Below are 16,005 nucleotides of genomic sequence, written 5' to 3' on the forward strand. Positions count from 1 at the left end.
TTGTCAGAGAGAGAGAGAGAGCGCGCACGCTCACGCACAAGCAGGGGGAACGGCAGGCAGAGGGAGAAGCAGACTCGTCACTGAGCAGGGAGACTGATGTGGGACTCGATCCCAAAACTCTGGGATCATGACCTGAGCCAAAGGCAGAAGCTTAACAGACAGAGCCACCCATTTATCTCCAGTTCAGATTTTAAATATGATCAGATTTATATCTCTGAAAGATGACTCTGTCTTCAGGGTAAAATACATATTTAAGAGGCTGCTGATATACTAAGGCAGCTGGGAGAGAATAATGGCCAGAATGGGATGGCAGCAGGGGAACAGAAAGAAGTACACAAATTCTAAAGAAAACTACTGTGAGCTCAGGAGCCAGACTCCATCTGACTCCACAGTTAGGTGATTTTGGGCAGATTACTAAACTCTGTAACTTAGAGACCACATCTGTAAGCATTAGCTATTTGAAAAGGCAATTGTGAAGATTTACTGAGGTAGCCATGTAAAAAGCACTTAGAACAGAGCCTCCCGCATGAAAAGAGCTTAATAAGTGTTAAATATTATTTAAGAGGTAGCACACATGGGGGTTGTTGATTAGTTGAGAGAAAAGAGCTTTACAGGAGAGTGGAGTCAGTGATGATGGCTGGTTTGACAACTGGGTAGATAGATGAATAACAGGAAATTACTTAAGGATTGAGAGGATTAATTTAGTTTTTAAGTAAAAGACCTACTGTAAACTCATAAATCTTGCCTTCTACATTCTAGAAAGATTCTGGTAATATGAATACCACTTTTTCTGAGCTTTCACTACTACTGCATTTTAAAATCCCGTTTCTACATTCCTTGGTCTTTTTAACAAATATGGAAAGGAATAAATCAGCGGCTTGTGCTAAAAGCTGCCATATTGCACAGAAATTTTCCATTTGGTAATTTTAACACTTATTTTTAGGAGAAAGTACATTCTGGCCGGCACTTTTCCAAAAGATCCCAATTAAAAATATTCTGTTGGGGTAAAATTTTAACTGAAAATGTAAGACATAAAGACTACCCTTATAATGCTTATATGTTCTTATTCCTAACTTGAGCTCCTAATTTCTATGCATTAATTCAATAATACTCATTGGAAGTAAACTACAGAATCCATAATAGTAACAATAATAGCTAACGCTGCGCTCTTATAATGTTCCAAGTACTATTAAGCGCTTTATGTGCATTCCCACATTTTTCTGGAGATGCTAAAAGAAAATTTAAGATACTGCCCCTAAATAGGTCACCAAAAGCACAAGCAGCAAAAGAAAAAAAATACATAAATTGGACTTTATCGAAATTAAAAACTCTTGTGCTTTAAAGGATACCATTAAGGAAATGAAAGGGAACTCAGAGAATGGGGTAAAGTATTTGTAAATCATGTATCTGATAAGGAGCTTGTATCAGGAATATATAAAACATTCTTAGAGCTCAGTAACAATGAGGCAATAACCCAATGTAAACATGAGCAAAGGATGTGAACAGACATTTCTCCAAAGACATACAAACGGCCAAATAAGCACATGAGAAGATGCCCGATGCCATTAGCCATCAAGGAAATGCAAATCAAGACCACAGTGGATACTACTTCATACCCACCAGCATGATGGTCATAAAGAAGACAGATAGTAACTGTTGGTGAGGATGTGGAGAAATTAGAACACTTATACACTGCTGGTGAGAATATAAATGGTACAGGTGATTTAGAAAACAGCCTCGCAGTTGCTCAAATGCTTTGGTTATCATATGAACCTAGGTATATACCCAAGATAAATGAAAACCTACATCAACAAAAAGTTATACATGAATGTTCACAGCATCATTTTTCATAATAGTCAAAGTAAAAACCACCTAAATGAAAATGAAAATTTCCTGTCTATCCATACAGTGGAATGTTATTCTATAATAAAAAGGGATAAAGTATTGATACATACTACATGGATGAACTTGAAAACATTATGCAAAGTGAGAGAAGCCAGAGGTAAAAAACTGCATACTAAGCGATTCAATTATATGAAATGTTCAGAGTAGGCAAATCTGTAGAGACAGAAAGTTGCTCTGTGGTTGCCTAGGCCCGAGGAGGCCAAGGTAAAATGGAGAACCGCTGCTAACAGGTTTTCAGGGTTTCTTTTCAAGGTCATAATATTGCTCTAAAATTGATTGTGGTGATAGAGTGAACAAGTCTGCGAATATATTAAAAACCACTGAACTGTACACTTTAAATGGGTGAATTGAATGGTATGTGAACAACTTAGTCAAGTTGTTTTACATTAAAAAAAAAAAAAAGATAATGTTCCTCCACAGGAGGAAGGAATTTCCTATTGTGAGATCAGAGGTCAGTAATTTTCTCTAAAGAACCAGATAATAAGTAGTTTAGGGTTTGTCGGCCAGTTTCTGCTGCAAATACTCAATTTTGCCACTGCAGCATGACAGAAGCCACAGAAGAGCACAAATGAGTATGGTATTCCAGTAACGACCAACGATGTAATTTGAATTTCATAGTTTTCATATGTCATGAAATATTCTTCTTTCCATATTTTTTCAATGAGTTAAAAATGCAAAAACCATTTTTAGCACATGGTCATGCAATAACAATGGTCTGGATTTGGTTCATGTGTCATTGTTAGCCCACCCCTTGATCTAGCTGTACATTCTAAACAGTCACTTCACAGGAAAACATAAAGACCTCCCTTTTCCCTATAAATGACCTTTCAAAAATAAGTTGATCTTATTACTTACTTTTAACTTTTCTTTTAAAGCTTCTTTTTCTGACATAATCCTTCTTAAGTCAGATAATGCAACTTCTTTTTCTTTTTCCATAAGACTTACGATATTATGGGAGATTGTGGTTTGGGTGGACTCTTGTCTTAGTGCATGTAACTGTTCCTGAGCCTTAAGGAATTAAAATATATAAATAAAAAACACTGGATATGCTCCAAAGGTGAAAAAATGGCAAGCTATACACATGCTACCTTTGCTCTCTTCTCAGAACTCAACAAAATGAATAAAATGATTAAAATAACAACAACAACAACAAAATCCCAAAAGACAAATATACTGAGGGGAAATGCCAGCTACAAAATTTTGGAAACCAGACAACAGATGGACAATTAGTGACTAAGCAGACCCAAGAAAGCTGAAATCCAAGCCAATAATGGGGAAAGCCCAGGAATGAATCAATTTGCAAATGCAGATTCCAAATAGTCTCCAAAAGTAAAAACAGCTTTTTCAACTTGACCTTTTAACTTACATGGTCTTCTCCCTCCCTCAAAGTAGCACTAGAACTTCATGGGAAATTGTATGGAACAAATTTAGACACTTTGCTCTGCTCATATGCACCTTGCTCTCTGACAACTGAGGCTTCGTAACTGCGCCAAGCTGTATCAATTCTCTCTTCCCTAAGTTTTTTAAAACTATAGGCTAAGTCCTTAATATCCAATATATCCAAATTGTGGGTGCTACCCACTGTTTGATAGATTCCTAACATATCTGAATCCAAAGGATAAACTTAGCTCAGAGTCAGGCTAGGACCTGTTCCAGGTAGCTTTAGAAGTAGGAGATTATCTCTAACAGATTTAACACACAGATAGACTAGAAGAGAGGAAAAATAAATACAGAAAAAATAACAGAAATCTCTGCTTTGGGAACAGGACAATAGAAACTACTACTGTACTTAGTTCTAACTATGAAGGAATATAACAAGGTCCATATATAACAGTAATTTAAAAGATTTATACTGGTTCCCTTATAGTTACTTATTCTATATAATCTGTTGGCTTAATTAATTTCTTACTTCATTATATAAGACACTTAGTTTATCTCTTTCTGCTGTCAATAATTTAACATTGGACTGTATATCCTCCATATGTTTTTCAAATCTTTCCAGCATACGCTGAAGTTCATCTCTTTCTCTTGTGATCAGATGAATTTCTGAGTTGTAATCACCCTGAAACAGAATTTAAAAACAAGTTATCATTTGTTATAATTATCACCATATGGTTGTTTCAGGATGTTGCTAATGACAGTGACTGAATAATGTTAACGGACATACAAAACACAATTTTTTATCCATAATGAGAGCAGCAGAATAGAGTGCAGGCAGGATTGGGGCAAATGTCTGGTCTTCAAATGCCCAAGAAGGGACTCTCCATCCTCCTCCCCCCGCTGCCAATGATACCACTTGATCAGATCCTGTCAGACGCTTCCAACTGTCCTTTCCCTGGAGTAGTTTATAATGCTGGTAACTGAAGTGTAATCCCCAGAGCAGAAGCATCAGCAGCATGTAGGAACTTGTTACACATGCAAGTTGGTGGGCCCACCCCAGACATACTAAATCGGAAACTGTGGGCATAGGGCCAGTAACCACGGGTTATCAAGCTCTCCAGGGCTTGAAGTCTATTTTTACAATGAGTTAAATATAAATATTTCTACGAGGCAGTATTCACTAAGGATGTTCACCAGATAAGCAAATACTTCCAACATTTCTAAGACAGGATGATGCCCCTTATTTTAGTCCAATTCAAAAGACCCACTATCTTCACAACTATGTGGAAAATAAAGTTGATAAATGTAGATTTGGGATTTAAGGTATCCTTTTTTTTTTCTTTTTTTCTTTTTTTTCCCTAAAGAGCAAGTAAGCCAGACAGCAGGGGAGTGGGAGAATCTTAAGCAGGTTCCATGCCCAGCATGAGCCTGACGCAGGGCTTGATCTCACAACCCTGAGGGGATATAAGTTATCTTAATATTAAAGTACTAAATACAGAAGCCCCAGGAAGAGATAATATGGCACACTGGAAAGCATCCTGATATATGTTATTCACTACCTACTGTGCACATAACCATGTCTAATATAGACTTGGTATCTGTGAGGTACCCCTAATCTGCCACTTGGAAGTAAGTTATCTTCTTGGTTAAACAAGCAAAATCAAAGCATAATGGATGAGATCAGTTATCTGGACACGTTAAAGGATATTTTACAGGACAAAAGCAGATTAGAGTTTGAGGACTTAATTAAGGCTTAGATAACTATAAAAGAAAATCTATAACTTAACTATATCTACATAAAAATATCTTATAAAAAGGAGGTGGTTTGCATAGATTTTAGAAAAGAAGAATTCAGTGAATAAAGACTTGACAGTCCTGCAGATGTGGTTATTGAGCACTGGACAAAGCAGTGCTGAGCCCTGTACTGTCCCACTGCACTGGGGTCACAGATGGGGCCATGACTGGCAAAATTTAGCAGGCGAGGGCAAAAACCCAGAAGTAGTGAGGGGCTCCCGAGCTCTGGGCTTGGCAAAAGTGTCAATGCTGGGGCGCATGGGTAGCTCAGTAGGTTAAAGCCTCTGCCTTCGGCTCAGGTCATGATCCCAGGGTCCTGGGATCGAGCCCCACGTCGGGCTCTCTGCTCAGGCAGGGAGCCTGCTTCCCTTCCTCTCTGTCTGCCTGCCTCTCTGCTTAATTGTGATCTTTGTCTGTCAAATAAATAAATAAAATCTTAAAAAAAAAAAAGTGTCACTGCTCATCCAGCTTCTCGCCCAGAGCTAAGCTGAGGACCTGGGGTGGGGTGGGAGCTGGGGGTCTGGTTATAAATAAGGTTGGGATGGAAAAAAAAAAAAAAGATCTGACAGTCTATTTTCATTACTGTCTAGGTCTCAGCTTAAAAGACTAGTCTTCTGACTCTTCAATCGAATTTAGATCTCCCTCTTTGTATTCTTAGAGCATTCTGAAACCTTGTATCTTTTTTTCCACTAACACTATAAGTGAGCTTATAAAGTTATTAACATAATTAGTTGTTTAATATACATCTTTACCACTAAAATGTAAGTTCAATGAGAGACACGCTAGGTATATTGTCTGACCACGCCTTCAGTGCCTAGCATGGTACCTAAAACGAATGAATTCTCCAACAATACTGACTGGCCTTCTTAAGTAGAAACTCTAGATCTTTTCTAAATATATCTTGCATAAACATAAATATGTAGATATTTATATTTGTGTTCATATGTAATTGTTAAGAATTCCCTCTTACCATTCCATTGTTACACACACACAGGCTCATGCACATACCTGCATGATACTAAAGGCTACTAGTACAGAAACTATGTCTTCTTCATGTCACACCCAGTGCCTCATTCAGAGTAGGCACTCAGTAAGCACCTGTTGAATTGAATGTAACTTTCTATCTAGACGTGATGTGCTTTGAACCAACAAACAACAAGGGAATGAAATATTTACTAGGAACCAGGTATGATGCTGGGCCCTTATTATCTCATGTAACCCTTGGAAACAGGGGTTTCATGAAGTGAGGTAACTTGTCCAAGGTCATAAGGGCAGTTTGTGTCTCCAACTCCAAAGGCCTTTCTACTCCACTATACTTGAAACTCACAATTGGAACCATAGTGAATACAGCACAAGGAGAAAGGAGGCAGTGCTCACCCTACACAGACTGTAGAGAATCAATGGGTGTATTTTCGACAAAGATCATTGATATTAAAAATACCAATATTTTTTTCTGAGTTACTGCAATCCTAAGAAACTGTGCCTAAGTTTGCCATAAAGCAGGATTTGAAAACTCACAGTGTGTACCAAATCCAGTTTTAGAAGACTTTGTTGTTTGCTATGTAGCTTCTAAACATGTTTGAAATACCCAAGTTTAGATGCAGGTGCACTCTAGTGCCCAGAACTCCACCCATTTTACACTCCACCCATTCCATTCACGTACACACCTTCCTTGCCATTCTTGCAACTTATTGGAACTCTAAAGTGCTCTGAACACTCCACCTTTCTAAACTTTAGAAAAGATTAAACTAATCAACCATTTTATGGAAGATTCTCCTCTGCAATGAAGGTGATCAATTCAGTGATTCATTTTTTCTGAGTCCTAAGTATATATGGGGCTTAAAAACAACTCACTAACACATAAATTAACTTATACAGCATTGCCCCACCAATTCATTCTGCTTATAACAGATAACACAGCGTAGTGTTTTTACTAACACCTGTAAGTCAAATTCAGCCATTAGCCAATGACGTTAAAAAACAGTGCAATCAGAAAACCACCCCACACCATTTGACAATAGGCACAGGATCTTCAGGAAAAAGATGATGAAACTGGTCAAATCAGCCAAGTCTGAATTATTTTTAACCTATTATCTTCACGTCTATGTCAGTGACTTGATATTTTTAAACATTTGAAATTAAATGTTTTGAGTTTTAATTTTACTTCCAACTTCCCCTCATTTTATCTAGTGTATAGATAATGTTAGAGTCATAAGCCTCCAGGACTCCTATTGTTCTGAAGCTTAAAAAAGAAAAAAAAAAAAAAAAAGAAACAAGAAAAACCTGAATGAAAAGTTCAAATGATATTCATAAAACTCTGAAAATAATGAAGACCTAAAATAGATACATGATTTTAATTGCTCATGAAATATGGTTACCTTTACCTAATATACATCTTTAGACTATCAACTTATAAATGTGCTGGACCTGCCCTGCACTCACTTCCACACTCTACCTGCTCCTGTTGCTTGGTTAACATGGATGATGTCTGGTATACACAATGTGACCCGCCTTTCTGACTGGTCCAAGGCTGGGCATAGCAAGAAGCCATGTTGTCTGCCATGTGGATAAAGCCACTCTGCTTTGAGAGAGAAAAGGCAGCTGATACCAAGAGTAAAGGATAGAAAGAAAGGAAACGTCCAGTAGCATGAATTAGTAGTTCCAGTTTCTGGAAGCCCAGATGTCCCTCCACTTACCCTACACACGTAATGAGCTATTCATCTTTCCTTAATTTCCAAAACTCAGTACGTTATGCTTTGTTCTTAAGTAGTTTTCCTAATAAATGCAATGTCTCTACAGTATAGGTCATGTAAAAAAGCAAAAATCAAAATTAAGAAAAACCTTTCTTTTTTGAGGTTGTGAATGATTGCACACGCCTGCATATGTGAGCGAGGGGGAGGGGCAAAGGGAGAAAGAGGAAGAATCTTAAGCAGGCCCCAAGCCCAGTGAGGAGCCGGACTCTTGGTTTAATCTCATGACCCTGAGATCATGACGTGAGCCTTTCGAAATCAAGTCTGACGATGCGTAACCGGCTGAGCCACCCAGGTACACCACCCCTCTGCTTTTAAGTAGGCTCCACATCCAGCACAGAGCCCAACGCAGGGCTTGAACTCATGACTCTGAAATCAAGACCTGAGCTGAGATCAAGACTCAGGTGTTTAAATGAATGAGCCACCCAGGGGCCCCAAGAAAAACTTTTAAAAAACAAATATGAATAAAGTTATATTTAATATAATCATCACACCAGAAAAGTTTGTTCATAAAGATACACTCTTGATTATCGATCATCCTTAAAAAGAGATATTACCTTTTCTAGTGTTTTAAATATTGGAGTTTTTTCCCGTGTAGAGTAATTTATAGAGCAAGATCTTCGCTGTATTATATGTTGGAGTTTTTCTAGCTCTTTCTTATAATAGTCTCGTTCTTCTTCTATACCTTTCAGAAATGTATCTAAACGAGAGGGTGACTTGTCTCGACGTTTTATTCCATGTTCTAGCCTCATTCTTTCAAGTTCCAGAGTAAGTTCTCTTTCTGTAAATTAATTAAATATTAAAAGTATTGCATATAAATTATACAATTAGCCAAACTAAGTTTTAGAATACAAGCTACTAAAAATCATTAACTTTTGTACATCATCTATCATTGGCTGGTATCAAAGAGATAAATATTGAGAAAAATGAGGAAAAAGAGCACAAATTACATTGAAAGTTTAAATAAAATCTAGTGTTCAAAGTCCTCCTACTTTTGTCCCGTCACAAGGATGGTACCATTTAGTACTATAAAATGAATAAACTATCACATGGTACTTACTTTCTGGTCACCTGAAAATGCATTAAAAGAAAATTTATCTATAAGCAATAAATCATAATATGCATGACTTTTAACATTAAGCTTGAATATAGTTTTACACAAAGAGATCAAAACAACTCATCTTTCTCCAAGTAAGTACAACTATTAACTTTTACAACAAAAATTTACCTTTTCTTGAGTCAAAGCAGCCTAATACTGGTAATTTCAAATAAGTTCAATCTAACTTATCTCTGAGGCATGAAGTGATTTTCAAGACATATTCTGATTCACTCTCATCTCTTCTTTCATTCATTTGATAGGTATTTATGGAGGATTTACTCTATGCCCAGCACTAGCTAAGAATACAAGTATGAAAAATATAGCTAAGGTCAAACAATTATTCTAACAGTGTAGAAGGATAAAATCTACAAAAGAATAGCATATAATGCAATCTGGAGGATGAACTGGCAAATTCATCCCAAGGAGTGACCAGAGAAGTAAGAAGAAAGATGAGTGGGAAGGAATGGGCTATTGGGGTAAATGCTAAGAAGTCAAATGAATGAATGAATGGAAAGTATCCACCACATTGAGCATAATGGGGATGAGGAAAGCCCTTCCAAGAGCAGCTCAGGTGGGGATGGAGGCCAGCTGGAGCGGACTGAGGAGGTAAAGGGTACTAGTGATCAAGCAGAAACAGCAAGGGTAGATGACCTTTCAAGCTGCTAAAACCGTGGAAAGAGAAAAGGGTAGCTGGAGGGGAATGGGTCAAAGTTTTTGTTATAGAATGGGAAAAGAGTAAGTATGGTTTGTTGTTGTGTTGTTTAAATTTCAGATAGCTAACAGTGTGATATTACTTTCAGCTATACGATACAGTGATTCAACACTTTCATACACTACCCAGCGCTCATTACAAGTGCACTCCTTCACCCATCCCCCCAACCTACCTCCCCTCTGGTAACCATCGCTTTGTTCTCTAGAGTTAAGAGTCCATTTCTTTTTCCTCCCCCCTCTTTTTTTTTAAAGATTTTATTTTTAAGTAATCTCTACACCCAATACGGGGCTCAAACTCACAACTCCGAGATCAAGAGCTGCATGCTCTTCCAACTGAGCCAGCCACATGCCCCAAGAGTTTATTTCTTTGTTTGCCTCTCTCTTTTTTCTCTTTGCTCATTTGTTTTCTTAAATTCCACATAAGAGCATGGTGTCTGGGTGGCTAAGTTGGTTGGGTGTCTGCCTTTGGCTCAGGTCATGATCCCAAAGTCCTAGGACTGGGTCCTGGATTGGTCTCCCCACTCAACAGGGGGTCTACTTCTCCCTCTTCCTTCTACTCCTCCCTCCTGCTCATGCTCTCTCAAGTAAATAAAATCTTTACAAGAAAATCCCACATGAGTGAAATCATATCATATTTGTCTTTTTCTGACTTATTTCACTTAGCTTAATACTTAATAGCTCCATCCATGTTGCTATAAATGGCAAGATTTCATTTTTTTTTAATGGCTAATATTCCACTGTATACATATACACCACATCTTTTTTTTTTTAATTTATTTATTTGTCAGAGAGAGAGAGAGCTCACAAGCATGGGAAGCAGCAGGCAGAGGGAGAAGCAGGTTCCCCACTGAGCAAGGAACCTGATGTGGGACTCGATCCCAGGACCCTGGGATCGTAACCTGAGCCGAAGGCAGGCACTTAACCGAATGAGCCACCCAGGCGTCCTAGCACATCTTCTTTATCCACTCTTTAATTGATAGACACTCGGTTGTTTCCATAATTTGGCTATTGTAGCTAATGCTGCTTTAACATCAGGATGCATGTATACCTTTGAATTAGTATTTTTGTGTTCTCTGGGTAAATACCTACTAGTGTGATTGATGGATTATAGGGTAGTTCTATTTTTACATTTTTGAGGAAGCTCCATACTGTTTTCCCCAGTAGCCGCATCAGTTTGCATTCCCATCAACAGTACAAGAGTGTTCCCCTTTCTCTGCATCCTTGCCAACACCTTTTGTTTCTTGTGTTGTTGATTTTAGCCACTCTGACAGGTGTGAGGTGGTATCTCACTGTAGTTTTGATTTGCATTTTCCTGATGGTAATTGATGATGAGCAGCTTTTCATGTATCTATTGGCCACCTGTATGTCTATTCATGTCTTCTACCCATTTTTTTTTACTGGATTATTTGTTTTTCCAGTGCTGAGTTTTATAAGTTCTTTATATATTTTGGATACTAATCCTTTATCAGGTATGTCATTCACAAATATCTTCTCCCTTTCTGTAGGCTGCCTTTTAGTTTTGTTGATTGTTTTCTTTGCTCCTTAAAAGCTTTTTATTTTGATGTAGTCCCAATAGTTTATTTTTGCTTTTGTTTCCCTTGCCTCAAGAGACATATCAGGGTAAGTATGTTTAAATGCCAATGGACAAAAACAGTCCAGACTTAAGTTATAGAAAAGGGAGAATATGCAATGTTTTAAAACTAGGATAGGATCCAGAGAACAGATGGAGGTAGTGGCCTTTCCTAAGATGGACACGCTTCCATAGTAACAGGAGGGAGATAAAAATGCACAGTTTAAGATCTTGGGATAGGAAACGGACAGAAGGCCTCCCTGAAGGCTTCCATTCTCTTAGGGAACCTGAAAATCGCCCACTCAGAATGGGAAGTGGAATGAGAGTCATAGGCTTATTGAGAATGGAAAACATTTGGAATGTTCCCAGCAAAGAGTAGGAGATCAAGTGATAAGAAATATAGAGTAAGATTTCCATACATCATTGAGAGTGCTCCTGAAGTTCAGGACCATCTAATTTACTGATACGTCTGGTGCACATGCAAGCAGTACTTAGTTGCTCATGTGCACGTGTGTAAAAGGTAAATATTTTGGTTGACCTGTGGTTGGATTTTTGGCACCCTACTGCAATTGCACCACAGAAAAACAAGGAGTTTCAGATATGAAAGATCACACTGAAATGATAGGCCATAGCTAGGTATGAAAGAAACTATATTGCAAACTTTTATACACAGGTTTAAGCACTAATGTATTAACCCATTTAATCCTCAGAATAACCCTTTGGGTAGGTGCCATCATTAACTCCATGGACAGGGAAACTAAAGCATAGAGGGGTTAAGTAATGTGCTCAAGTCATTACGGCAGTAAGTGGAGAAGGGATCAAACAGATTATCCACATAGATGCTGAAGAGCCTAGGATATTGCCTCTTTTTAACGTAGAACACTGGCTTTCTTTTACTTCTGAAGACACACGGGAATTTGACAGCACCAGGCTTCTGCTCTTGCTGTTCCCTTTGCCTGGAAAAAAACGGTCCCAAATCTTCATTTGGCTGGTGTCTTGTCTCTGAGATCTTGGGTCAATCTCTAGCACATCTCCCCCTAATTTTAATACCTTTTATCATCTAAAATTGGGCTTTTTCATTTATGTGCTACTAGTTTGTCTAGCTAGAACAAAGGCTCCACAAGAGCAGGGACTTTGTGTATTTTGTTTACCATCATATACCTTAGTACCCAAAACAGAGCCTGGCACACAGCAGGCTCATACACATTTGTCAAATGAATGGATGAATTCTTACATGTTTCTTAAACTAACTCATTTAGGGCTGGTACCTAGCGGAAAGTTGTCCTACCGGGAGAAAGAGATAAAAAGAGAGAAAGAGAGAAAGAACACATGGGAATGTGTTCTTTCAATTGATACAAGTGCATCTCCTTATAAAGATTCTGCATTTCAAATTTTCACTATTTCAGAAGTTTTCCTTAGTCTTAATTAATTCTATTATCTGCATTGAAAAATAATATACTTCTTTTGGAAAATATTCAAGCATTCCCTGTACCAACTAGTCAAAATATAAAAGAATCCTGTACGGTTGCTGAAGGAGATTTTCCACTCTATCTACAGCATCCAGTATGATTTCTGGTATGTAATGAGCACTCTATAGATATTTATTTAATTTAAGAATGAATGAAAGATAATCTACTAAGAAAAATGTCAGGAGGGAATAACAATCACTTTTTAAGTTATCGACACTTTATATTTTACCTGTAACTGCAAAACTTTCCATTTTTTTGTTAAGTCTTTGCTTTTCTTGTTCAAGCTGATGAACAACAGTTTCCAGATCTGATTTTATAAGTAGTTCATCACTCAGTCTCTCCTTTTCTTTATGGCATAAATTTAATTCCTGTAAATTTTAATACTATAGTTAAGATTGCTAGTAACTTGAAAAAATATTATAGAACTTAAAATTGATATTTTGGTAAGTACATTTAATTAAGGGTAAGTCATATACATACAGACACACACTTAGTCAAATACATGGGCTCAACTAAAGCTAATTATCAACTGTGGCTAAAAGGACCACAAAACCCAAATATCAACAGGGCTCCTTTCTGAGCAGTAGAATTATTAGATTTTATTTTTTCTTAATTTGCTTAGCATGTTGTCTACCTTTTAAAATAAAAAAGTTTTAAAGCCTTTTTATTTTTAAAATAAGGCAGAAGTAGACACAGTGCTCTAAGACTATCATATGTATCACTGGTATTGTCTCAGGCTCATCTACACAACAAGAGCAGTACCTGGTTTCCTGGGGCACCTGGGTGGCTCAGTGGGTTAAGCCTCTGCCTTCAGCTCAGGTCATGGTCTCAGGGTCCTGGGATTGAGCCCCACATCGGGCTCTCTGCTCAGCAGGGAGCCTGCTTCCCCTTCTTTCTCTGCCCATCTCTCTGCCTACTTGTGATCTCTCTCTCTCCATCAAATTAATAAATAAAATCTCAGGGAAAAAAAAAAAAGCAGTACCTGGACACCGAGGATTCATGGGTGAGGATGAAACTAAGGCTGTGAAGCACTGTGCACAGTGTCTAGAACATGGCAAGTGCTTAATAAATGTTAGCTACTAATATCATTAGTATTTATCTTAAAAATACTAATATAGCACTAATTGGAAAAAACAAGAAAGGTCAGAAAGTAGCTATAGCATCTTTGTCAGCCAGTGCTACTGAGACTTGGTCAGAGTCCGAGACAAGCATTAGGAATCACACTTGAGGGTTTATAGCGTACAAACAATAGCAGCAACCAAAAATCCCTGCCCTCACAGAGTTTACACTGTTAGTAAAAACACCATCAAAACATCTACTTTCAGTTTACTGACCTCAGGGAAGAATTTCACAGTATCTATGAGACTCAAGAGTAGAAAACATTAAAAAAAAAAAAAAGAGTGGACAACATTTAGTAGTTTTAGTTAATTCAGTTATTCAATACTGACTTGAGTAGCTGCAAGTGAATAAAAAAAGAAGTCACTGTGATTCACAGTGAGCCTATAAAAGCAAGTGTTCAAGCATGTACAGTGTGGCAGCATATCACAATGGCTTTATTTTTAAATTTGCCTTACGCTATCAGAACATTGCCACTACAATGTATAAGACTATATATAATGAGAAAACTTGAAAATTAGTATTAGTCTTATTTTCTAATCTTAAAAGAAACTCATCCAACTTAACAAGCTACTAAAAAAAATCCCCAATCATCTTTTAGGTGACTACCCAGGAGTTTTCTTTTCTTTTTTTTCACCTGGCAGTTTCTAACTGGAAGCAAGATATGCTCTCAGTTCTAGACTATAGAACTATATGCTACACCTGGGCTTATGCTGGGATGATTACTATTTTTCTGATTTGAAGACTACCAGAAGACGACAAATATTACCTAGAAAAATGATTTGCGCTACCAAACAAAGCTATTAAAAGAGGACTGAGTGTTTTGTTTTGTTTTTTAAATTTTATTTTTAAGTAATCTCTATACCTGACATGGAGCTTGAACTTACAACCCCGAGATCAAGAGTCATGCTCCAGGGGTACCTGGGTGGCTCAGTAAGTTAAATGTCTAACTCTTGACTTTGGCTTAGGTCATGATTTCAAGGTCGGGAGACTGAGCCCTGCAATGGGCTCCCGTGCTCAATGCACAGTCTGCTTCTTATCCTCTCCCTCTACTTTTCCCCCCACTCACATACACATATGCGCTCTCTTTCTCTAAAATAAATAAACAAAAATCTAAAAAAAAAAATGAGTTGCCCACTTCGACTGAGCCAGCCAGGTGCCCCAGACTGAGTGCTTTTAATAAAAATCAACAACTTTAACAAATAATTATCAATTTTTAGTTTTCATACTAGTAAACTGACAAGTCATGAAGTAATTAATATGAGATTAAAAAATTATGAAAACAGAAACAAAATTAAATACATCCATGGTGGAATATTACCAAGCTATAAAAAGTAAGTACTTGGATACATGCTATAACAAGCATGAAACTAGAAAATACTGTGTTAAATCAAAGAAGCCAGACAAAATGGCCACATTATATGATTCCATTGGTATAAACTGCCCAGAATATGCACGTCTATAGAAATAGAAAGATTAGTAGTTGTCAGAGGCTGAGCTGAGGAAAATGGGGAGGGACTGCTAATGGGTATGACGTTTCTTTTTGGAGTGATGAAAATGTTTTATTACTTGATCGTCAGAATGGCTGCAACACTTCATGATTACACCAATACCAGTGAATTAAATGTTTAAGAGTGAATAGTATAATGTGTAAATTATATCTCAATTAAAAAATATATGTAAAATACAGCATGCAAATTTTCTTACCAAAATTTCTGACAATTCAACATGACATCTACTTACCAGCTGAAGTTTTGCCATTGTTTCTTCAAGATCCCGCATTTCAGAAAGCTTTCTTTTAATCTCTTTCTAGGAATAAAAAACTTATTAGATACAGACCTAAAAGTCAAGAATATTTATCACTAAGTCACACTGCAAATAAGACCAAGTCATTTTCTTGAGTAGTCTTCCTTCTCAACAGTGAGATGGGAAGCTTTAGCTGTTTTAAGTCTCAATTTCAGTGAAGAGGAGACAAAGTCCAGGCTTCTCTTTAATTTCTTGGTATCCTGAATGCTTATGGGGAGATATCTTTTTTTTTTTTTTTTAAGATTCTATTTATTTATTTGAGAGAGAGAGAGATAGAATGAGAGAGAGCATGAGAGGAGAGGTCAGCGGGAGAAACAGACTCCCCACTGAGCAGGGAGCCTGATGTGGGACTTGATTCCAGGACTCCAGAATCATGACCTGAGCTGAAGGCAGCCGCCCAACCAA

The 16,005-nt window shown here is 37.5% G+C and overlaps 1 protein-coding gene across 2 annotated transcripts in view; it reads right to left on the reverse strand.

Moving 5' to 3' along the window:
• Positions 1 to 16,005, reverse strand: part of CEP135 (centrosomal protein 135) — a 78,695-nt gene that overhangs the window by 42,812 nt on the left and 19,878 nt on the right. For both annotated transcript variants that reach the window (XM_032851244.1, XM_032851245.1), the window contains exons 9-13: positions 15,538 to 15,603; positions 12,908 to 13,046; positions 8,387 to 8,610; positions 3,815 to 3,967; positions 2,761 to 2,913 (exon numbers count right to left, since the gene is read on the reverse strand). In XM_032851244.1, the coding sequence (XP_032707135.1) occupies positions 2,761 to 2,913; positions 3,815 to 3,967; positions 8,387 to 8,610; positions 12,908 to 13,046; positions 15,538 to 15,603 (735 nt within the window). The remainder of the gene's footprint in view (positions 1 to 2,760; positions 2,914 to 3,814; positions 3,968 to 8,386; positions 8,611 to 12,907; positions 13,047 to 15,537; positions 15,604 to 16,005) is intronic.

The sequence above is a fragment of the Lontra canadensis genome, unplaced genomic scaffold (assembly GCF_010015895.1).
Source record: "Lontra canadensis isolate GAN:19392208 unplaced genomic scaffold, GSC_riverotter_1.0 scaffold1, whole genome shotgun sequence".
NCBI classification, from domain to species: domain Eukaryota; kingdom Metazoa; phylum Chordata; class Mammalia; order Carnivora; family Mustelidae; genus Lontra; species Lontra canadensis.